At 56.0% G+C, this 22990-nt stretch overlaps 1 protein-coding gene across 1 annotated transcript; it reads left to right on the forward strand.

Moving 5' to 3' along the window:
- Nucleotides 1–948: 948 nt before the first annotated feature.
- LOC115334337 (LON peptidase N-terminal domain and RING finger protein 1-like) lies at nucleotides 949–16643 on the forward strand. The gene is made up of 12 exons (XM_029998429.2): nucleotides 949–1532; nucleotides 5292–5410; nucleotides 6063–6185; nucleotides 6943–7074; nucleotides 7797–7932; nucleotides 8641–8734; nucleotides 10372–10486; nucleotides 11134–11255; nucleotides 11687–11845; nucleotides 12760–12922; nucleotides 13012–13158; nucleotides 14233–16643. Exons 1-12 carry the CDS (start codon nucleotides 1154–1156, stop codon nucleotides 14428–14430), a joined length of 1887 nt encoding a protein of 628 aa, XP_029854289.1. The 5' UTR covers nucleotides 949–1153; the 3' UTR covers nucleotides 14431–16643.
- Nucleotides 16644–22990: the final 6347 nt, after the last annotated feature.

Genomic DNA, 22990 nt, shown 5'->3' on the forward strand with positions numbered 1-22990 from the left:
CTGTTTTTCCCAGCACCTGCTATGCAAGAGCTGTATGGCTGCATGGTGGGGGGATGCAGCTCCCTTCAGACACAGAGCCCATCCTGGGGGTCCGTGAGTGGGAAGGAGACCTTCCCCAAACAGGGTCTGAACTGGTTCGGTTCTGGATAAGTAGAGCATCTGGGGGAGATGCAGTTTCCCATCTACATTGGAGGGACGCCCCTCTTCCTCAAAACATCCCGCCATGACGGGTCTGCACGGTGGGGTCCGCAAAGGGGCCCTGGGAGCGCCCCAGCCTCGCCAGCCCCGGCTGCTCTGGAGCATCCCACCCTCCCGTCCCCGACCCAGAGCACCCGGTGTCCCCCAGGCCTCGTGCCCCAGCCCCGCTCCGCGGCACCCCAGACACCCCGGGCTGCCCGCGCCAGGGGCTGGCTCCAAAGTGCCCCGGCCCCGCTCCGGAGCACCCCAAAACATCCCCCAGCACTTCGCACCCTGGTACCGCTTCAGAGTATCCCAGATCCACCCTCCTCGGGGGACCCTGTGCCCCAGCTGGTCCGGAGACCTCCCCAGCACCCCCCCGCACGGCTTCACACTCGACTCCCCCCGACTCATACCCTGCACCCCCCCCTACCCCCGAGCCCCCCAACACCCCCGCGTCCCGGTTCCGGCGGATCGGCACCGGAGCCCCCCCCAACACCCCCGGAGCTCTGCTCAGCAGCCCGTGCCCGACAAGACCCCCCCTTCCCTCCCTCCCTCCCTCCTCGCTGGCCGCCCCCCCGCCCCTCGCCCGCTCCCCGGTCCCGCCGGCTCCGTTACGAAACGCGGCCGGGGCGGGGCGGGGCGGCGCAGAGCGGCGGCGGCGGCAGCCAATGGCGGCCCCGGCAGCTCCGCCACCGGCGCCCCCGCCGGTTCGGCTCGGCTCGGCTCGGCTCGGCTCGGCTCGGGGCGGGGAGGGTCGGGTCCTGCCTCGGCGGGACGGGACGGGACGGGACGCGCCGTACCGGGAACCGCAGCCCTCCGCCGGGCCGGGCCGGGCCGGGCGGGGCGGGAGCCGCGGGGAGGATGGGCTGAGCCGGGCGGAGCGGGACAATGCGCGGGGACCCGGCGGCTACCGGGGTGTACGGGCACCGCCGGCCCTAGGGGCAGCTCCCTCTCCTCGGCTGCGACTGCTGCCATGAGCCGCGACCCCCCCAACCCGTCCTCCCCACCCCGGGGGGGCAGCCCAGCCCGGCAACCCCTCGGCCCCTTGGACACGCTGCGCTGCCCGTCCTGCCTCCTCCTCCTCTGGGAGCCGGTGACCGTGTCCTGCGGTCACTCTTTCTGCAAGCCGTGTCTCGGGGGGGCCGTGCCCTCCCGCTGCCCCCTGTGCCAGGAGAGGCTGAAACTGCTGGGCGTCGAGGCGGCGAGGTGCAACGTGGTGCTCTGCGGCCTCCTGGAGAAATGCGTGGAGCGGGAAAGCCGGCTGGCCTGGCTGGTGACACGCGTCCGGGACCGTCTCGGCCGTGGGGATGCGCGGGAAGCGCTGAGGATGGCCCAAAAAGGGGTCGAGTTGGGTAAGCACCACCGGGCCCGAGGGGCTGGCGGGGTGGGTTGGGGGGGGGTGTGGGTGCTGGGTGCGAGGGGCCAGCCCTACAGCTGAGAGGAGGATGCGCAGGCTGTGCTGTTGGAGCAGGCGGGTACCGACGTGGGTCGCTTTGTCCCAGCACCGCGGTGCCCTCTGAGCCTGCACGGTCCGGAGCTGGGAGACCTGGGAAGCTGGAAGTGTTGGAAAGGCAGGGCTGGTGGGGATGAGAAGGGGGCAACCAGCTGCTGGGCATTTCTCCCATGTCCCGTGTCTGTCTCTTGCCCCGGGTGGCCGGGCAAGCCTCGCTGCACGTCCCAGCTGCCAGGGCCATGGGCAGGACAGGGCGCACAGCTTGCGTCCCATCGGCCCCACGCTTCTGGAGTTAGAAAGTGGCTGGAAAGAGCAGCAAACGGCTTCTTGCGTCTTGCCACCCGGCGATATTTCAGGGTCAGAGAAAGAGCTCTGCCAGGGGGGCTGGCCATTATGTAAAGCGGTTGGGACTTTTCCAGTCCGGGACAGACACGTCCTCACCCCCAGAGCCTGGTGAGGACACAGCCTTGGCCGAGGTCCTGTGCCAGCCCCGTGGTGCAGGGCAGCCCTTGGCCCCCTTCTGCAACCGGCTCTGGCGAGACGTTTGCCTGCAGGGTCAGGATCGGGCCCGGGGGGGGGGGGTTGATCTGCTTTAATGTGTGGCTGTAAGTGGATTTCTTGGAGAGTAATGCTTAAATAAAAGGGGTTATACAATGCGTCTGGAGCAGGGGGTTGGGGCGGTGGAGGCCCTTCTCCAACGGCGTTTCTATGACAGCAGTCAGCTCTCCTCCCGCGGCGCAGACACTTATTCATCGCCCGCTGCGAGACAAGTGCCGGAGGTTCAGGGTATGCCTGGAACCAAAGGGCCGAGCGGGCTGGCCGATCCTGGTGTTGGCAGCAGAAAGCAGGTCCCTTTATGCAACCTCCCGAGGCGTCTGTCTCGTACCCTGCGCACCCGTCCTTCAACGCAAACGCACGTGCGTGGTTCTCTAGTACTATTTTCCTTATTGGCAGGCTTTTGTCTGATTGGGCTGTACAGTTATATATCTCTTTTTAAAAAGCCTCTGTGAGTATAAAGAGGAAATACTGCAAGCTTTGTCCCCGGTTTTCCCTGCACGCTCTATTCCCCGAAGGACAGGGGAAGTCCGGCTTAGGGCAATGAGGAAATTACAATCACAGCCGCAGCTCCCGTCAACCTGCACTTGCTGGTGCGGCTCAGGCTCAGCCCACGTGGGTGGTGCTTTCGGGACGTGTTTTCCAACTCCTGCAGACTGTTTTCAGGCTGCACAACTTCTTACGGGCTCCCCTTTGCTTTCAAACATAACCACTGATAAATGTTCGACCCATGAGAATGGTGGGTTTTTTTTTTGTGTGGTTCAACATCACACTGCGGGCCAGTTTGCAGTGCCCTGCTCAGCCCAGCCTGCAGAGCAGCTCTCTTTGCTTGGGAGAAAATAAACTGTCAACTTTTTATCTTCTGTTTTTCTAAGTGAACAAAATAAATGCACTGTTACGCGTAACACAGGAGGCCTCCCTACATGCCTGGAGCCGGGAGGCTGGGGAGCGCTATCAGTCACTCATCAGCCGCTGGAGCCGCCAGCTGGCTTACGTCCCTAATGTCTAATGATATCATAGATCAAAAATAGCTGCAGCAGAAGAGAAATGCAGAATTCATAGCCCCATTTTACACATCTTTCTTTCGCCAAATCAGTTGCTTTATTGCTGGGCTGTGCAAATGTTTGAATGGGTTTGCCCACATGGAAAATAAGCCTCTAGACTTTGTACCCATTTGTTCGTCCCTACCTGTTACGGGCTGGAATATTTCGTCTCTGGACGTGTGCTTGTGGAACGGGGTACCGAGCAGCAGGTTCCCATGTTTCCTGACTTGAGCCCTAAGGTCCTGGCTAACACTATAAATGAAAATAAGCTCTGAGGGCTCACGCGTTGCCCTGCTGCATAGCTCAGCGTGGCCAGGGCAGCCTTGGTGCAGGAGCGGCTGGGCCTGGGCGCTCTGCTGCTCTCCGGGTTATGGTGGCACCAGGTAGAGAGCAAGGTCTCGCCGTGCTCCACGCTGGGAACGGGGGACAAGGAGGCAATAGCCACGGCAGAGCTTCCTCCTCCGTGATAAGACGTGGCGGGTGCCTGGGCAGACCGGTGGGCTGCTGGCTTCCTGCGCCCTGCTGTCGTGGGGCTGCTAGTCCCGACCTGCAGTTTGCTGGCAGAGCTGCATCAGCGCTGTGTTTGAACGGGGGGCAGGAGGAAAGGCTGCCGGGGTTGGGAGCACGGGAGACATCAGCAGCAATGATGTCGCCTGATGATCACTGGTCGGCTGCTGGCCGGGACCCTGGACCTGGCTCGCCCCGGAGGGAGCTGCTGGCCCTTCAGCAAGGTGATGTTGCCCGCACTGCTTTGCCACTGTAAATGCAGCACCAGTGGCTGCAAATGGTGCCTAATTTATGATGCAAGGTTAGCCTCAGAGCCAGCATCCTGCAGGGCCACCACACGTGCTCCCTGTACTGGACCTACCGTGGTCCCACGGGGAGCCGGGAGCCAGCGGGGACCTGCGTGACACCGGAGCTGTCCCCAAAGGGGCCAGGTAGCAGCGGGTCCCCGACCCCGGCCCTCAGCAGCCATCGGGTGATGCTCAGCACTGCAGGGGACATGGGGCTGGGTACACAGACCTGTTGCCTTAGCTGGAAAGCCAGCACAGCACTGGATGTAGGTCACCTCCACGGCAAGCTGTGATATAACGGGGTGGGTCTGGGAATCTCTGCAGTTCAACCCCACAAACATTACCACACCTGGTTACTCCATGAGTGTGGGCTTTCGAGGTGCTGCTTGCTCGTGCTCCCTGACATCCCCCACCCCAATTGCCCTGCTGGCAGTGCTGGTAGGAAGGAAGGTCTTTATGGGGTTTCCTTGAGGCAGGAGAGAAGAGGGTCTCACTGCCTGTTATTTAGGAGCAGGCAGGAGTGTGTGGGGTGCCCAGCACTGTGACGCTTGGGAGCTGTGTCCCCCCCACTGCTGAGATCGCATCAGTGACATCTCCCTGACAAGGAGCTGGATGCTCAGTTCTCTTCCTCCGTTTTGGGAAATCTCAGCCTTTTCTCATACTTGGAAACCCTGAGTCACATGTTGGGGGCAGATCCTTGCACCCCCCCTGGTTTCTCCTCTGCCCTGGCAGCCAGGTGGGTCCAGGAGGCTCCTTGGTGTTTTGGGAGCTCAGGTCTCTGTAGCTGCAGGCTTGTTCGGTAATGTGTTATTTTGGCTCTGCTGGGTGAATCACACTGTGGACCCTCCCATGACAACAGCCCCTGTAAGGACTACGTGTATAGTACCGCCGTTTTGCTGCATCCCAGAAGGATGGATGAGAGCCCAGATCCCAGCGTGGCTGAGTCCCAAGGCAGTGGTGGGGCCCCTTGGCTGAGGGCGTTCAGGGGAGATGGGGAAAAACAAAGGGAAGAGCCTCCAAGAGTTTAAAACTAGATATTTAGGGGGAATAACTTGCTTGCAGAGACTTATGAGGCCGGCGATTCCTGTGCGTTACACTTCCCTTATCACACCTCCTTTCCCATCATTGGAGCGCCTGAGCTGGCTGTGCTCAGCGCAAGGCAGCGGCGCAGGGGCTGTCCCACCACGGTGGCATCTCCCTGGCCTCGTCCAGCCCCACTGCATCACCACAGACTCATCACACGAGTGACGATATTTCTCTTTCCAGCCCCAGATTCCAGCTCCCTGCGGCTGTGCCGGGCAGAGGCATTTGCGGCGCTGGGGCAGCACCCGCAGGCGCTGGAGGACCTGGATGCTGTGTGCAGGGCTGAGCCTGGACAGCACGAGGTGAGCGGAGGCCGCATCGGCTGGCTGCGCTTTGAGCCAAATCTTACTGTATGGGAGCAGTTTCCCCCTTTCCTGAATTCTCCAAGCCATTGGATTCATCCTGCTCAGCAGTACGCTTGCCAGACCCATTAAGTTGCAAATGCAGGCTGCAAGCGCTGCGTTGCGCTAATGGGAGAGGTCTGGCGCCGCGTCTGTCCTTGCTTGCGTGCAGGCGGTGAGGGCACGTAGCCGTGCTGGTGTGCAGGATCGCAGCTGGGGGCTTGGGAAAGTGTTGGCCAGAGGCTGAGCTGCCCTTGGAGAAATCAGCCCTGGGAACTCGCTTGCTGATTTGTGAAGCGTTCGTTGGCAATAGTTTTGTGGCTTCAAAGGCAGAAGCCCTTGACTCCTCTAGGTCTCTGTAGGGTTTGTTTGCTTGGCTTTTGCAACTGCTGCATTTTGGGAGAGTCCTGTTTTATGGGTATCTGGCGGGTGGACCTGTCTTTTTTAGACAAGTCTGAGCACGGGAGCAGCAATGTATCCGGGTGCTTTGGCCTGGGGTGGGAGCAGGCAGGAGGCTGGAGGGAGATTCCCTCGAGGCTCGCATGGGAGCTGAAGGGGCACATGCCCAGCTGGTCACTGTCTCATAGTCACCGCGGGTTTTTCTGTTCTGCAGGGCTTTTTCAGGAAAGGGAAGGTGCTTCTGGAGATGGGACAGAGAGCCGAAGCCCTGCTGGCGTGGGAACACTGCCTGACACTCAGTCCCCATTTCCACCCTGCTCGGAGAGAGATGGAGAAGGTACGTGGGCCGTACTGTGGCGGGGTCCTGTGCCCTTGCATCACACGAGGAGATGCCTTTGTCCTCTGAAGGACTCTAATCTATCATGGTTGTGCTGCTCTGGCCAGCAGTGGGATCAAGGGAAGTCGTGTCCTGGTCCAGGAGCCTTCTCATCTCTCTAATGCAGGTTCACCCGTAAAGAGAACTCCCCTTTCTCAGTCCGTATCTTCAGCTCTCAGGCTTTGCAGGGTTTAGATGCTGACATGGCATGAGGTGGGCTTTGAAGCAGCATCAGTAGTTACCCAAGGCAAAGCAGCCAGCCGAAAGCTGCCACTGAAAAGCCAGTGTCTTTTCTGCAGATGATTTCAGGCCAGCACCCACCCGTGTACCAAAATCACTGTCACCAGTGGGGCCTCCAGCAGTGTCCCTGGCATGGGGACTTCATGCCATGTGTGCACACTTGCCCTCCAGGAGGGAAAGGGCAGGGGAATGCGGAATGACCTTGTACCCCCCACATCTCACTTCTTTATGGGTGATGGAGAACATGGCTCCCAGCCCTTAAAATACACTGTTTTGTTTGCTGCCTCATGCTGCTTTCTTCCTTTCGCGCTGCTAAGGCATTTGTTTGACAGAGAGCTCAGCCAGTGCTGAAACAAGTAACCCCGATGTGCCCTGCAGCGAGCAGGAGGCTGCTCTGGGGAAAGAGGGAGCCTGGCAGCCCACCCACCTCCCTGCTTCCTTCTCCCAGCACCCCCTGAGTCCCACTTTCTACTTGCAGATCCTCATGCAAAAGGATGCTCCTCAGCCACGCACGGCTGCTGCACGCCAGGGTGATGCTCACCGGGGCTCGACTGGTCCCCAGGCTGATGGAGGGAGCCCTGCGCTCCCATCGTCTTCTGCACAAGCTCAGGTAAGAGGGCCTGCAACAATCTGAGTCTGCGATGGGACTTAATGTCCCTCTGGGACATCCCAAATTGGGGTTTTCCAACGATGGGAAAGGAGGGGTGATGAAGGGAGGCTGTGCAGTACCATAGCCATGCGTGCTGGGATGAGAAGTCACAGGTAGTGGAGGGTGGGAGAGCAAAGACACCATCGGAGCTGATGTTGTGGGGCCTGGGGAAACAGAGGTGGCTCTTTCTGTCTCCATTCCTCTCCCAGTTTTATTCTGCAATACTTCTGGTAAGATTTTAGGCTCTCATTGTGTTTAAAACACCCAAGTTGCACCACATGCAGAAAAAAGAAAAAAAAGTCAGTTTTAATGTTTTTTTTCATCCAAACTCCACATTTGAGAACAATTCAGACCATTAGCAGCTATTAAGGAAAGCTGATCTTTTGTTCTTTTCCTTCTAAAGACTAATTTGGCAGATTTGGAGAGAGGGGGAAATCAGAAAAAATGGGCTCAGATACACCCGAATACCAGGTGGTACATTTGGACAGAGTAAACCCATGTAACCATGAGATGAGCAGGAATGTCTGAAGACCACACACCTGCTGTCCTGCAGATGCAAGATGTTAATAAACAGCAACACACCAGCAAGCCTCCTGGTGCCATTGGGCTTGGTGGGACAGATGGGGCTGTGCATTCAAAGGGAGAAGAGGTTTAGGGCTCGATTTTGTCTTTGCTGTGCCTAGGATCAGGAGGGAGAGCCGGTGGATGGCAGAGGGGACGCTGGGTCTGAGCACGGCCAGGGGACAGCCACCCTTTCCGAGCCGGGGCGACGGCAAGAACCAGAGACTTCAGCAGAGAGACAGGACCAGTGGTTGGTAGGTGAGTGTCATCAAAGGTACCAAAACGTCATCTCATGCAAAATGCTTGTTTAAAATCCATTTTGGCGCTGAAAACTTAGTGTTTGCACTGTGTGCCAGCTCAGCAAGCAGAGATCCCAGGGGCACACGGTGGGGCAGCTCTGGCCAGCACATTCGCCGCTTCTCATGCATGCGAGGAGGATCCGATCTTCCTGTGTTGAGCTGGTGAACTGTGTAAACTTTTGGGTCTAGCTTGGTGAAAAGTTCTTGCTAAAGCCAGACATCACTTGTTCCCTGTGTGGAGTCAGGGAGAGGCTTCCTTTGGTTCCCAGGGGTTTAGATGCGTTTAGATTTAGATTAAATTCCCTTGCAAGGGGCATGGCATGCCATGCGCTGGGGGAAGCGGCACCTCCATTGGCACTAACTTGCCATCAGCATCCAGCCAGATGGTTGCCACGTACCTGGGTTTGCATAAAGTGGTGATGATGACTCCTGGCAGGTCTCCAGAGACCTCCGTCTGGGAGCTTCTTAGGTCACTTCACCTCCCAGTGCCTCAGTTTCCCTGCCTGCAAAAGGAAGTAGGAAGATACCACCTTTCTTACCAAGTACCATGAGACCCGCAGATGTAGAAGCTATGGATGAACACGGATGGGTCAATAGAGGGGTTTATGTTGCATTTTCCCTATTGAAATTGGGGGTCTTCTCCTCTTTCCTTCTCTTTTGCCACTAGATAACGAAGAGGAAACAGCAGCAGCAAAGTGTACCCAGCTGTGCCTCGGGGAGCTGCTGAGCATATCTGACTTGGAGTGTTCCCTCTGCATACGGTGAGTTCTGCGGTGGGAGAGCTTTCAGGATGAAGAATTACCACCTGCTGGGTTTTCTTTCCTGGTGTGGATCTTTCTTCACATCTTAATAGCAAACTCAGTGCCCAGTACTGCTGAAACACAGGTTTCGGGAGAGATAAGGGGAAGACAGAGGCGTGCTTTGCCCTGCCAGGCTGTAAGAGCTCAGATCGCCCTGTCTCAGGGCTCACCATCGTTAGGTTTGTATCGCTTGGGACATACGTGTGAAGGTGGGGATGTTCAGCAGGGTCAAAGACTGAAAGCGGTGGTTGCCCTTTGTAGCTGCAGGCTGGAACAGAAGGTGTTGCCCCAGGGAAATACCGTCCGTGATGGGGATATTGCAAACCCAGAGGGGAGCATTTCCGAGCTCTGTGCCTGCTGGAGGTGGAAAAGGAGACAGGGTAGAGGCTGTGTCCGTCTCCTGAGTCGGTGGCTGGAGAAGGGCTGGGTGCTGGCACAGGGCATGCTGAAACCAGGCTGTTATTTCTGGTGTGTCCTAGGACCTCAAGCAGTTGTGCAAGCGGCTGCTGGCAGAGGGCTGGGTGTTGCACCGCTGAACGTGCAAGACGGTCAAGGTCTCCTGTGTGGCGACTTTTTCCAGGTCTGGGCATGGCACAGGGGAATGACACAGGGGAGAGAGAGCTCAAGGCTGTATCTGGTCCAGATTAGGTGAATTTAGGTCTCTTCTTAGAGCAGGGAAGCATAATGTACAGGAGGAGTAGGGGCTCAGTGCTGAGCAGGACTTTCCTGAGTCCTTCATTTAATTTCTGATTCTGGAGCCTCCTGTGAGCAACCCGAGTGCTTGCTGCTGGCTCTGCTCTTGGAGCAGGGGAGAAGGAGGCGCTTTCCCATCGCTGCCTTTTGGGCTACACACCACTGTGGGTGTCTGGGGAGCCGCAGCCCTGCCAGGACCAAGGGGTGCCCTGTGTGTACTGATGGGGTCCTTGGGGACCCCACAAGGACGGGGAGCAGTGCTCAGGCCTGGGATAGTTCTCATCTTACACCATTGTGCAAGTCCAAAAGTCTGAGCCCAGACTTCTAATTAAAGGAATAAGCCAATTAGGAAATTTCCATTTAATTAACAGGAGTCATGAGCAAAGCTTAGCCAATGCAGCTTTAGTAAAGGTGAGTTTCATAGCCATGGGCTGCCAGGGCTTGGAAAACACAGTGTGAGATAGTTTTCCATGACATTGCATCTGTGCAGCATCGCTGTCTTCAGTGCAAAAGACTTGTGAAGGCAGCAGATTTCCCTTGAAATGGTAGGAGAGGACATGGGAAATGTCTTGTTCCTGCTGGAAGCAAAATATCTTGCTCTTAGCAAGGTGATTCAAGGAAGATGCAGGTACAAGGCTGCGGATAGCCAGAAGCTGCACCTACGGCTTTGCCCACCAGCCTGGGCCTCTGCAGGTCCCTGAGCGCTTTGTGGGACCCCTGCACTGTGGAGCTGAGACCAGCCAGGGTTTCCAAAGCAGGGTGCTGAGCCAGGCCTGGGGAATGACAGCTTTGAGGGCACCCAGCCCTGTGAACAGATGGTCTGCGAAGTCTCTCTCTGCTGGGCTTACCTGTGCTCCTTCCCCCGTGTTGCTCTCTGCGGTCCGTTGACTTTGGTCCCTGTGCAGGATGTTCTTCGAGCCGGTGACGACGCCGTGTGGGCATACCTTCTGCAAAGAGTGCCTCGAACGCTGCCTGGACCATCGGCCCAACTGCCCTCTCTGCAAACAGAGCCTGAGAGAGGTGAGGACGTGTGTCCCGTGGGATGGAGCCCGAGGGAGAGCTGGGCACCGGCTCCGGCTGCCGGCAGCCTGCCCAGGGCTGGGGTGGGAAGGTGCGATGCTCTTTTGTTAGCAGCTCCCTGGCACGGCGGTGTCAGCTCCACTCACATGGGAATGACCAGACAGTTGATAATTAAGACCAAGAGATTAATTTCCACAAGATGCCACAGTGATTTAGTGAGATTGTAAACAGGACTGCGAGGGAGAGAGAGAGAGGGAGAAAGAAAGAAGCGAATGCTAATTGCTTTTAAAAATGGAAATGGATGGAAAACCTGCTAGCCTGGAGATTTGATTTAATCTTTAATGAAAAGGGATTCGGATGAGACCGTCAGGGAAATTAGGTTGTCATACAAGGACTGCATCACTGTCAGAGACAGGACGCTGCACTGGACGGGCCCTGGGTCTGAGCTGCATCTGGAGGTCTCGGTGGAGCTGACATCCCGTCCTGCTAGATGGCTCAACATCCCCTGATCGGTTTTATCCCTGACTTTCTCTGATCTAAAATTACCCTCAGCTCCAGTAAAAGTGAGCACGATTCAGAGCCCGGCAGGACCTCAGTGCTCCCCCCCTGCTCTTCTCCAACCTACTTCTGGGTGTAATTTCTTTTAGTACCTGAAGGCTGGAAGCTACAGCCCCACCGTGCTGCTGCAGGACATCATGCTGGCCACCTTCCCCGCACAGCTGGCCGAGCGCCGGGAGCTGCACCGGGCTGAGATGGCAGAGCTCTCCAAGTAAGCAGGGACCTGCTCTGGCGTGTGCACGTGTGTGTGTGTGTGTGTCTGTGTGTGCATGGGGGCCAGGAGGGGCTCCGAGGGGGCTGTCCACACCACACACCGTTGCTCTGGCTTGGTTCTGCTCAGGTGATGTCTGTCCCCCTTCTAGGACCACGTTACAGCAGTGCCGGGTGGGTGCAGACGTGTCCCGTGGGGCACCTGGGGATGAGGGAGCATGTCTTCAAGGAGCTGGTTTGTGGGCAGAGTCTGTCCTTGGGCTTTTGGTGAGCCAAGTGGAAGCTTTGGTGTGGCTCTGCGCTGGAGCATCACTTCCTGGAGTAAAGGGCAGGTCTGGTTTGAGAAGTGGTCATGGCACAAGCCGATGCAGAGCCCTTGGGATGGGATTTGCTCTGGGAGGTTTCATAGTGGTGTCTCCTCCTGTCCCTCAGCCTGACCAAGAACATCCCCATCTTCGTATGCACGATGTCCTTCCCAGGCATCGCCTGCCCTCTGCACGTCTTCGAGCCTCGCTACCGCCTCATGATCCGGCGGTGCCAGGAGACCGGCACGAGGAGGTTTGGCATGTGCATATATGAGAATGGGAAAAGGTAAGCTCCTGGGCAAGGCGGCTTCCCTCTGCCCCGGCTGATTTGCCCCTCTCTGCCCCAGCCCCAAACGTCTAAAATCCCAAGTAGTTCAGAGAGGAGGAACCAGGCGCAATTTCCTATCCCACGGCACCCCGCAGATAAAATCAGCAGGGAGGTGGTGTGTTCCCCACACAGCAGAGTGAAACGGGATCTCGCTGCCTCCTGGCATTGCCACCGGCCAGGCAGGGAATGGGGCCAGCGCTGGAGCTGGGCAGAGCCAGCAGTGGCAGTTAAATACGACGGTCTGGGAACAGCTTCTGGCTCAGGATGTCTCTGAGCTGCGTGGTTCCCTGGCCGTGTCCTTCAGCTCCCCTTAGAGAGCACTTTAAAATTGCTGTATTTCTCATACTCTGTCCTTAACAAGCTGCAAGAGGACGCTGGGCTAAATGGGCTTTTGTTTGGTGCAATGTGGCCATCTTTATATTGCTGGTGGCACTTCCAGATCTCGGGTGGGCTCAGTCTCCAGGCTCCTAGCCCAAGTACTTTGTTAAATACCTGTATTTACATGATATATCCTCCCTGTGCTCCAGTCCTGTTCAAGTGAAATAAGATAAATAACATTTTCTGGGCTTTGGGAGGATGTCTCTGCAGTGGATGGTGTCTTCAGGACCACTAGACATCAGGGCAGTATGAGGACCCAAGACATTTTGGTGTAAGGCAAATCCAAGGGAGTGTGGACAGGGCGCTCGCTATTCCCTCCTCTTTTACAGCAAGTGGTATCTCAACAGAGTTGAATGAATCTCCAAATTTGCCCGCTCCCAGCCAGCTTGTTCCTGGGCCTTTTCCTCCTTGGAGGTGGTGCCTTCAGGAGCAGCAGCTCTCCCACCACCAGCATCCCAGCTCAGCCCCTCTTTTCTCTCCCTGGCTCTCTCCAGTTTTGCTGACTACGGCTGCATGCTGGAGATTCGGCAGATCGAGCTGCTGCCGGACGGCAGGTCCTTGGTGGACACAATCGGCAGGCGGCGGTTCCGGGTGCTGAGCCGTGGACACAGGGACGGCTACAACACTGCCGACATCGAGTACCTGGAGGACAAGAAGGTGAGGGCAGGGCCGGGGCAAAAGCCCCCGCTGCCGTGGGACAGAGCCTCCCCACGGACACCTTCTGTGTTCCTCTTCCCTCCACGCAGGTGGCCGGGGAGGAGCTGCAGGAGCTGCAGTGCCTGCACGAAAGCACCTACCGCTTGGCTCAGCGGTTCTGTGAGCACGGAGACCTTGCCTCCAGGCACATTTTCATGCAGCATGGACCGCTGCCGGAGAAGGAAGAGGACATCCAGGTAATGCCCCGAGGGAAGGGATGCTCTAAATAGGGAGGGTGGCTCACCCCCAAGATGAGCAAACAAACCCTGGTTTTCACTCCCGTTACCGGTTACAGCATCTCTCACTCAGAGAGATGGCAGGGCTTGCTTGTTAAAACTGTTTAATGTTTCTTTATGGTTTTAAACTGTTCTTGGAAACTGAGCACTGAGTTTTAAAAGCTTTCCCGGAGCCCTTTCCTAAATGAGAACTAAGAAACTGAACTGTCTGCGTTTGAAAACACTTGGGGAAAGAAAAAACAAACCAACAAATGGGCAAAGAAACGAACCCCACAGCTCAGCAAGTCTGTGGTCTCCTTGCTCATTGTGTTTCTTTGAGACAGCCATAGCTGGCCAGAGGAGAGGAGCTAAGAGGGCAGGGTCCAGTTTGCTTATTAAATTGCTCTGACAAATTCAGATTCTGGAGAAAAAAACCAAAATTTAGTTTTCACTCCTTTAAGAAAGTGTTTCCTGTCTAGATCTTTACAAATATGCTCTTGCTGGCTTGTCCCAGGCTAAGGCTGTCCCGGCCAGCGGTTGCATCAACACTGTGCTCACAATTACAAAACAATTCGTCCTCCTTCAGCTGAATCAAGCGTTTGCCTCTTAGTTTAGCTCAGGTTTTAAAAAAGCTGGTTTACAACAGGACTGCCCAGCGGTTGTGCCTGCCTGGCCTGCACCTCGCCTCTTTGAATGGTGAGAAGGCAAATGCCCCAAAAGACACCGACCATGCAGGATTTGGCCCGGGTTTACAAAAAGCATTGCCTTAAACAAGGAAACGCACAAGATATTTCTTTGTCTCTTTAGCATACACTTTTTCCCGGTTACATCTGTGTTTGGAGACTCCCTGGGGAATGCTTGTCTGGAAATTAAATTAGTTTATCCAGCAATTTTGAGCCTGGACGGACAACAGGGCCGTTCAGAGGAATACCTCAGCCAAAGCTGGCATTGCTATCCTGACAAGAGCAACTCCTTCCCATCAGCGATGGCCGCCCAAAGGCCACGCGTTCACCTTGCAGTTCCCGACGCGGAGATCTCTCCATCTCTCCCCTCCAGGCTTCGGCAGACGGCCCGACGTGGTGCTGGTGGCTCATCTCCATCCTGCCCCTTGACCCGTCCTACCAGCTGAACCTCTTCTCCACCACCTCGCTGCGTGCCCGCCTCACGCAGCTGCAGCGCATCCTCGCCGCCCTGCTGCAGCAGCCCCCCGCCAGGCACCCGCTGCCCGAGCGCAGCCCCCGGGGCCGCGTCTGAGCCCCCCACCCGGCCCCCGCACTCTCTGCGGGGCAGACCTCCATCCCTTTGGGTTTCTCTTATGTGTCGCTTCATGGGTTTGTGTGTGGTTTGAGCCCCCCCCCCCCCCCCCCAGCTACTTCCCGAAAGCGACCTCAGCGATGAGCTGGGCACCCTCTGACCGGCACGGTGGGGCCGGTGCCGCACCGGCAGCGACACTACACCGTCCACACCGCCTCCGGGAGCTGCGCGGTGATACGGCCGTGCCGTGCCGTCGGACCGGGATGGAAAGCTGGGTTGTGTCTCGGGAACCAAAGTCACTTGCTGAGCTGCTTCAGTGCTAAGAAGGACTCTCCTTTGGGCAGAGGACCGAGCGCCAGGATCACCTCTTCCTTTTTGAAGGACAACCGTAGGGTTTTTGGTAGATGGTCCTGCGCTGTGCAGCAGATTTTCAGGCTTGGGAGAGGTGGCGCTGGGAGGCAGAGAGGTCCCAGCGGCTTCCCCCAGCCTCAGGAGCCGATGGCTCTGCCTCCGCTTACCAGTTTGACTTCATTTCTATTCAAACAAGAAGAAAAGTTAAATTAAACAATCCAAAGCCCACAGCGCTGCTCATAACCACCTCCATGGCCACACAGTGAGGAGATGCTGCTCGCTGAACATGTCCAGGTCAGGATGTCCCCTTCCCACTGCTCTGCTCCATGTTCTCCCGTGTTTGCTGTGCTGAGCTCGCCGGCTGCCTCCCCGGGCCAGAGCCGTGCTGGAGGCTGCTGGCCACTTCCCGACTGCCAGCTCCACTGCTGGGAAGTGCTGTGGGAAGGGGGGGGGATTTGGCAGTGTTGGTGCTTTTCCCCCCACCCAAAAGCTGCTGTTCCCAAGCCTGGCTGGGTTCAGGTTGCGGGGTCGGACCTGGGGGCTGGAAGGAGCCGATGGCGCCGGGGACATAAGCCTGGAATTGGCTTTGCGAGACTTTCTGCTCCTTGAATAGTGCAATTTTCCCATGTTCGGTGATTCTTGTGAACTTTCTGCCTCCTCAGGAGAAAATCAGGATCTGAACTGAGGCCAGATCCTTGCACTCGGGACCCAGAACTGTTCAGGATCCCCTGAAAGAGCACAGAGTGATGTCAAAGGGAGCTGAACCTCCGGAGAGCCAGGGAGGGGGCAGGACCGGTGACCAAGGCTGTGAGCTCCATGTCAGGGGAGCAAGTGCCTGTCTGCAGGTGCCTGGCTGCTGCTTGTCTCTAAACACAGGGAAAAGAACATCCCCGTGGACAACCTAGGCTTTCCGCCATGGAAATCCTGAAGGTTTGGGATCATCCATAGTTTCAGTGGCTTTGGGTTGAATTTTAGGAGTGAATACCCACTTAGTGAGTTGTTGGATTAACACTGCTTCGAGAATTTTATCCCTGCTTTTTCCAAAGGTTCCACACCCCATCTGGGGGCTCAGTGGGCTGTTGGATGTGTGTGTGGGAGAAAAAATCAAGTTGGGGCTACAGTGCTCCTTACTGCATGTATTGCCGGGCTGAGCCCAGGGCAGGAGGCTCTGGACGCAGCTCCGGAGGGGTCCCTGCCCAGGGCCACTGCCTTTCCCCGTCCTGCTCTCTCCAGGAGAGAGGTCTCGGTCCCTCCTCTCCGGCAAAGTGCCTCCCCTGAGTGACAGGGCGAGCTGAGGGCTTGTTCCCCAGGGACCATAGTAAGTGCAGGGCAGCTGGGGGGCAACTCAAAGCTGGATTTGCTCCTCTACCTTTAAGCCATGTCCTCCCCCCACTTTGCTGCTCTCTCTGGGGCACCACGACTCCCCCAAGGGGCTGTATCCTCAGGATGTCGGATTGGGGTGGGCAGGGGTAGGTGATGGAGGGACACCTCCACAGTGCCTTTCATTTCCACAGGGTCAATGTGAGTTTATCCAGTGCCACCCCCAGCCGAGCCCCTCACTTACCTCCCTCCGAGTTGCCTGTTCCCCAAGCGCGGGAGCTCCCTGGGCCACTGCGGGTCCCTGCAGCAAGGGGGAGGCATGGGGGGATGCAGGGGAGAAGTGTGGGTCTGCACCGTGTCCACGCTGGGGGAGAGTTGGGGACCAGAGCCACATCTGCCTGGCTGCTTTGGGAAGGGACTCGTGCAAATCGCTCTGGTTTGCTTGGAGTGCCTTTGGGGTTTGTATTAGTATCTTTGCTCTTTGAATTAAATTAGAAATAAAAAGAAAAATTTGAAATAAAAAGAAAAATTTGAAATAAAAAGAAAAATTTGAAATAAAGAAATAAAGACCTTTTTTTTGACGGTGGTATTTGTTGCTGGTGTTTAACTTTAAGCTGCTTATTGATGAAAGTGCTTGGACATCACCAGGGAGCTTTGGGGACACATGGAGAGGTGACACCCTGGCCTTCAGACAGCAAGTTAGATAGACATAGTGAGCGCAGTCCAGCAAAGGTAGGTGGCAACAAGAAAAAATAAAATAAGGTGGTTTTGCTCACAGAAAGCGAGCATGTGAAACGAGGCAGGAGGGACTAGCTCCTGCCTGTCATTGCAGCTAAAGGCTTTGGGGAAGGATGGAACTGGGAGACCACTCTGGTAGAGATGCTGACCAGTGTGGGATGACCCTGGAGGGTGTCCGTCCCTCGAAAGCTGAGGAGAGCATCTGTCCCTGTCCCGCCTTTGCAACCGTGGGCAGAGGACTGTGAGCTGGGAGGAGGTTTACTTTTGGGAGCTGGCGTGAGGGATGAGTAACGATGCAGGGAGACACGCAGGGGCTCTGAAAGGCGAGGGTGGCCCTGGGTGGAGAGGGGATGATCTTCAACCCTGAGCACAGGGATGTGCTGCTGGGACAGGTCTTAGCTGTCTCTCGCTCCCACCTCACCTCTTCCACCTACCTCCCAAATGTGCCATCCAAAACCAAGGGCAAGAAGTGAACCTCCTCTGCCCAGCTCTGCTTTGCACCCTGCCTGGGAACCTGCAACAACTGTAGAAGCGAGGGAGAGGGCTCACGCGGTCTGAGATGGTGGCTAACCCTAAAAAGGTCCCATGCCACAGAGCAGGGTCTCTGCCAGGCCATTAATAACTAGCTCCATGAGGAATTATACCTTGAATGTCACCCCCAGCAATTCTCCACAAACAGCTGTGCCCTGGTGAAGCCCAGCCGTGTGCTGTGGCCGATGCCAGCCCCTGCCTGCAGCCTCACCTGGGGCCATGGCCAGGGCCCCATCCTGCTCCTCCGCACAGGGTGCAGAGAGAGCAGAGCCATCTGCTCCGGGAGCAGCCCAGCCACCAGCGTCCTGCCACCGCCCCGCGGCAGGAGGAGGAAAGAAGCCACTGTCATTTATAGAAAAGGGTTACAGAAAGCCTGGTCTGGGGTCAGACCGTCTGGTGGGCACATTTCCCATGGGGACCTATTGAGAGATGCCAGCCCTCCTTATTTTTTGGAGGGGACTTTCTCATCCAGTCCCAGGCTCTTTGGTGGCTCCAGCATCCCAGGCCTTGTCCCTGACTGGGCAGCTAGTTTGTGTCTGTGTGTCCAGGAGTCTGGAGCTGGCACCAGATCCCTTTGCCGTGTTGCCCTGTTCCCACTAGATGTCAGGAAGAGGCTGAGTGCGGGCGAGGAGGAAGGCACAGCGGAGGGGATGTACAGCATCAGCTGCTGCCAGAGCCTTGGCCATGCTTTTCTCACCTCCAGCCCAAAAAGCAGCCCCGCTCTCAGCCCTGGCCCCAGCCAGGCTGCCCCAAGCTCTCCATCAGCCCAGAAGTGAAGCCGGGGACCGGTGCAGGGCATCACTTGAGGCCACCTCCAGTTCCCCAAGAGCACAGGGTCTGTGCTGGGGGACCCTCTCTCCATTCCCGCCAGCAAGGTTTTGTTTGCCGCCTTGGGACTGGAGCAGGGGACTGGGGCAGTTGGGGGTGGGATGTCCTCCTCCCCATCCTCCTCCAGCCTCCCTGCTGGGCATGGCCTCAGCTCAAAGGTGGGAGATGAGGAAACCCCTTGTCCCAGCACACAGCTGGGCCAGAACAGCTTCCCACCACCCCTTGTGAAGGCAGACCAGGCACCTCTCAGCCCCACGGGGATGACCGGTTTTTTCACTGAGAAGTTGGGATCCGGATGGGGGGCAGTTAGGAAAGACCCAGCAACTTCCACACTGCCACCCACCCAACCCTGGCCCAAATGTCTGCCTGGGTGAGGGGACCCCAATGTCCTCACCAGCAGGTGGGACTGCGAGGTGGATGTTGGGCTCATTACTAGCTCCCACCAAACCATCCCTTCCAGAGATGCTCTACTCCTCAAGGTCCATTCTGGGCAGCTTTTTGGTCCCAGGCTGCTACAGCCTGACTCTGTCTGTGGGGACACAGAGGACCTGGGGCAGCCAGGAGCAGCTCCTTCCTGATCTCCAAGGGCTCCTGCTTCACCTCGTCATCTGCCACGAGCCTGCAGAGAGGCTGGATCTGGTCCTGATCCTGCCTGGCATGGCTGGGGCTGGCAGCTACGGGCACCTCCAGCCCCTCTGCCCCAGACTTGGTGGCAGTGCATGCGGCAGCTTCACCCCCAAATCAGCAGCCAGAGTCGTAGTCGTAGGGACACGAGTCCGTCTCTGCATAGGCTCCTTGGTGGCACTCAGGACCCCAGGGGAGACGAGCTGTCTGGCCCCGCAGCACAGGAGGTCCTGTCTGCCTGCACCACCGCGCTTTGCTTTCTGCTGCTCAAATTTGTTTCCTCCCTGTATTTTTCCATCTCTGTGTGCACTCCTCCCCTGTGCATCCCAACAACACCTAGTAATGATTTCAGGAGTGTTGTATAAAGGCCACATTGGAGCTTTTCAAATGGGCATCTGTATCCTTCTCTGGATTTTACAGGGAGAAACTGGGGCTGGGAAGAGGCAATGTGCTGCCCAGGGTCACCCAACAAGGTCCCTCGTAGTCAGGGGACCACTCTCCAAATGGGTCCCTCTTCCCACCCCATCCTGCCCCCACCTCTGTAGATGCTGGGACTTATCCTGCACCCATTTTTACATCCCTGTGGAGGTGTAAACCAGCACCAGCACTGGCACCACTTCGATCATCCCGAAACCTGACCTCCTCTCCACCAACACCATTTCCTCTCTTCCCATTTGGCACCTTCAACTTGAAACATCGGTGACAACTTCCCTCACCTAATAGTGTGGGCAAGCAATTAGCTAAAGAGGCAAGTAATTAATACAGCAGGTGTCAGGCTGTGCCTTGTCTTTCTTTAACAAATGGCGCATTTCCAAACTAATTAGACCAGCCGGTCCTTGAGATAGCAGAAAATCAACACGAGATTGTTCGAGCTAAGATCTTCTCTAGCAAGGCCATGCTTTCACTGAAAGAGGAGCACAGTACATGTTAAGGTTAATGAAGGTGGGAAGAAAAAGGAGAAAACCAGCACCTAATTTTTTCCATCCTTTAGCAACACCAGTTGGTGCAAAGAAAGGCAGATCGTATTGTTCCTGCTTTTTAAAAAAAAAAAAAAAAAAAAAAAGGAAAGCAATGAAGACAGATGTGCTGTCTCTTTCAGAATACTCACCCACGGGATGTATTCAAAGCTGGAAAATGACAAGTGTTGAAAAAAGTGACTCAAAGCCACTGCTGGAGCAGTTGGAGTGGGACCTGCCCATCCCCCTGAAGAAACATCCCCATTGCTGCCTCCAGCCAGGCTGCGTGTGGCGTGAAATCAGTCTCTGTCCTGTAGAGAGCAGAGGGGGCGATTGCGGGCATGTGCTGAAGGTGACCCAGAGCAGATCGCAAGCGGCAGCTGGACAAATGCCTTTGCCTCCCGTTCGGTGGCATTTTGGAGGTGCCTCGCTGTCATGCTCCTGGCTGCACTGCACAAGGGAGCCACGCAAAGCCGAGCCCTGGTCCAGGCAGGAGCAGGAGATCTGGGAAGATGCATCAGGTGGAGCTGCCTCAGCGTGACCGTGGATAATTTACACTGTTAGTAAACAGATTTACTGGGACAGGCTTTTCCTAAAGGCTTTTTAAAACCCATTTGGGCCCATCACACCAGTGATGCCACCAACCTGCAGCTGGGGAGCCCTGGATTTGGGGCAGCTGCACGGAACTGCCTCACAGCCCTCCCACACCACCTGATTCGGGGCCACCTTTTAGCCTCCCAGGGAGCACCTGGAAGAGGAATTAACCCCCCAGCATGTGACTGTCCCCAGTTTTATGACAGTGACACACCTGAGGCTGAGCACGGGGCAGGGGGGTACAGGGTTACCCCCAGCCCAGCTCTGTCCAGCCCCTGCCATGGCAGGGTCCAGGTGGAACCATGTCCCTGGATGGCACGCTATGGCAGAGAGCCATTACTGATGCTAACAGCTCTCTTGGAAGCTGTCAAAGTCTTAATGAACACCAATTAGCTTCAGTCCAGATATATAGGATTGTAAGGGGGAGGTGTTTGGTGCAGCTAATGGGACCAACACGCACTGCCTTGGTGTAGGGCACCACCACCCAACTAAAGCAAATCTCAGCAAAGCAAGCCATCACCAATACTCTGTTGGAGCATGCCAGCATGTGGAGAGAGGGAGGTTATGTAGGGCCCTATATATACATACTGGCCCCTTGCCTGAGTCTCTGCCCACAGCCCACGTGCCCCCAAGCACCCGTGGGTGATTTGGTCTCTCCCTGCCTCGTGCCCTTCCTGTTGATTTCTGATTTCACAAAACCATATCAGCCCAGGCAAAATTTTTACAGAACTGATTAAATATCGAGGAAATGGGAAACTTGTTAAAAGTGTGGAACTTGTCTAAATACAGCATTATTAAAATAAAATGTGACTTTTAGCAAGGACAGCTCTCTCAGCTGTGCTGTGTTTACCTTAATTGTTTCCCTCCATTAATTACAGTCTGAGAGGGAGACTTGTGCAAATTGAAATAAATTAATCGAATTTGTTTAGAGTTTTGTGTGGCTGGCTTATGGGGATTGCAATTAAGCCAGTATGTTTGGTGTATTAAATTACATTGCCTAGATCTGTTCTTCCCTTTTTAAGCACCAGGAACGTGAAAAGGCAGGAGTCAGTGACAATTAGGAGGTAAACAGGCAGTGTGAGCAACGGCTATTTTAGTTTCTGTGCCTCAAGAATTTCACTCCTTGCAAGTATTAAGGCTCATCCCTTAATAAATCCAGCCCAGCTCTGTGCAAAGATAAATGGGAGATGGTAGAGTGGAGATGAGGGGGCATCTCAGCTCTGCCCTGGCACTAGAAACAGTGCCATGGGTGGGAGTTTAGTCTGATTCTCCAGGAAAATTAGGCTATGTAACTCAGCAGCCTTGCATGTGTTCTTGCTGGTTCCCACTAGCAGCTGCCCGGTACCACCCACGTTTGACACAGGGGAAGAGGCTTCCAGATATATCGAGGTCCTGACAAGGTCTGTGAAAACGGGTGATGAAATAGAGAAGAGAAATGCATCTGCTAATGGGGAGGGGAAGGGGATGCTCAACCCTTATTAGACATCAGAGAATGTACACCACAGTCTTTTTCCAGATGGGTATTTAAGAGGAAACCTGGCTTCACTGGTGTTGTCCATGAGCCAATCTGCTCCGGTCTTGTCCAAAACCAGCCCGATGAGTGGGCTGTGCAGAAGTTTGCTCCAAGACCCTCTAGCCCCGTGGGGAAGTGCAGCCAAATTTTGGGAGGGATTTCAGCAGAAAGTAAGGAGAAAGGGGCAGTTTCCTCCCTAGAGAAAAAGGAATTTTGGGAAGAGAAAAAAGAAAAAATATCCAAATTTTGGTCTGCGGAGCTGCACTGCCCACACAAGGTGACTCCTCGAGAATGGTGCTTGCAGCACTGGCTTTGGTGATGGGGCCAGGCAGGAGGTGAGGACGGTGTTCCAGAGTTGCGGGGGTACGCAGAGACCCAGGGAACCTGCTGTCCCAGCCAGGGCTTGATTCCCCCTCTCCTGCCTTGTGGCTCATTTACGAAACCACAGGGGATTCAAATCTCACCTCCTGTCATTTCTCTGCAGATCCCTCTCCCTTCCCTGCTGCCCTGAGCCATCCTCAGCCCAGCAGACTTGTTACTGGCTCTGTGTTCGTGTTACTAGTCAAAAACCATCCCTCGTGCTCCAACAGGAGCAGATTTTCCCATTGGCATTGCTGTGCAGAACAGCCCTACGCTATCCTTGCCCCCTCCTGCTGCGCTGGGCACTGCTGAGAGGGCAGAAGGACAGCAGCGTCCTCCCTGGTTGTAAATACAGGGTGGGCAGGGATGCCAGGGACAAGCAGCGTCTGGCAGACGTGTTCTCCGCAAGCGAACCTCTTCACCTGGCTGTTGCCCGCACCCAAATGATATATGGAGTGGCTGGGCTGCAATAGGATTTCTACCCAGAATATTGGCTGGATGATAAAGGAGTCTGTCTGCGGTGATAATTGCACCATAAATAGCGCTGAGTTCGGCAGTGATGAGTGAGGCATTAGAAAACCTCACCCTCTGGATTCCTCCCACTTCCTTCCATCTTCCTGACTGCTAACAAGCTGGAAGAATAGCTCGTCGGTTTTTACCAGCCACAAGAGGTTTATTGCACTCAGATGCAGCTGGGCACCTTCCTCCCCATAAATCTTAATAGAGAAAAAGGAGAGAGAGGAAA

This window comes from Aquila chrysaetos, chromosome 22 (genome assembly GCF_900496995.4).
Source record: "Aquila chrysaetos chrysaetos chromosome 22, bAquChr1.4, whole genome shotgun sequence".
In the NCBI taxonomy this organism is placed as follows: Eukaryota; Metazoa; Chordata; class Aves; order Accipitriformes; family Accipitridae; genus Aquila; species Aquila chrysaetos.

Coding starts and splice junctions, on each gene's coding strand:
- LOC115334337 (XM_029998429.2), top strand. CDS start 1,154: ATGAGCCGCGACCCCCCCAACCCGTCCTCCCCACCCCGGGGGGGCAGC. Junction 8,735..10,371: donor GAGTGTTCCCTCTGCATACG/GTGAGTTCTGCG, acceptor GTCCCTGTGCAG/GATGTTCTTCGAGCCGGTGA. Junction 10,487..11,133: donor GCAAACAGAGCCTGAGAGAG/GTGAGGACGTGT, acceptor AATTTCTTTTAG/TACCTGAAGGCTGGAAGCTA.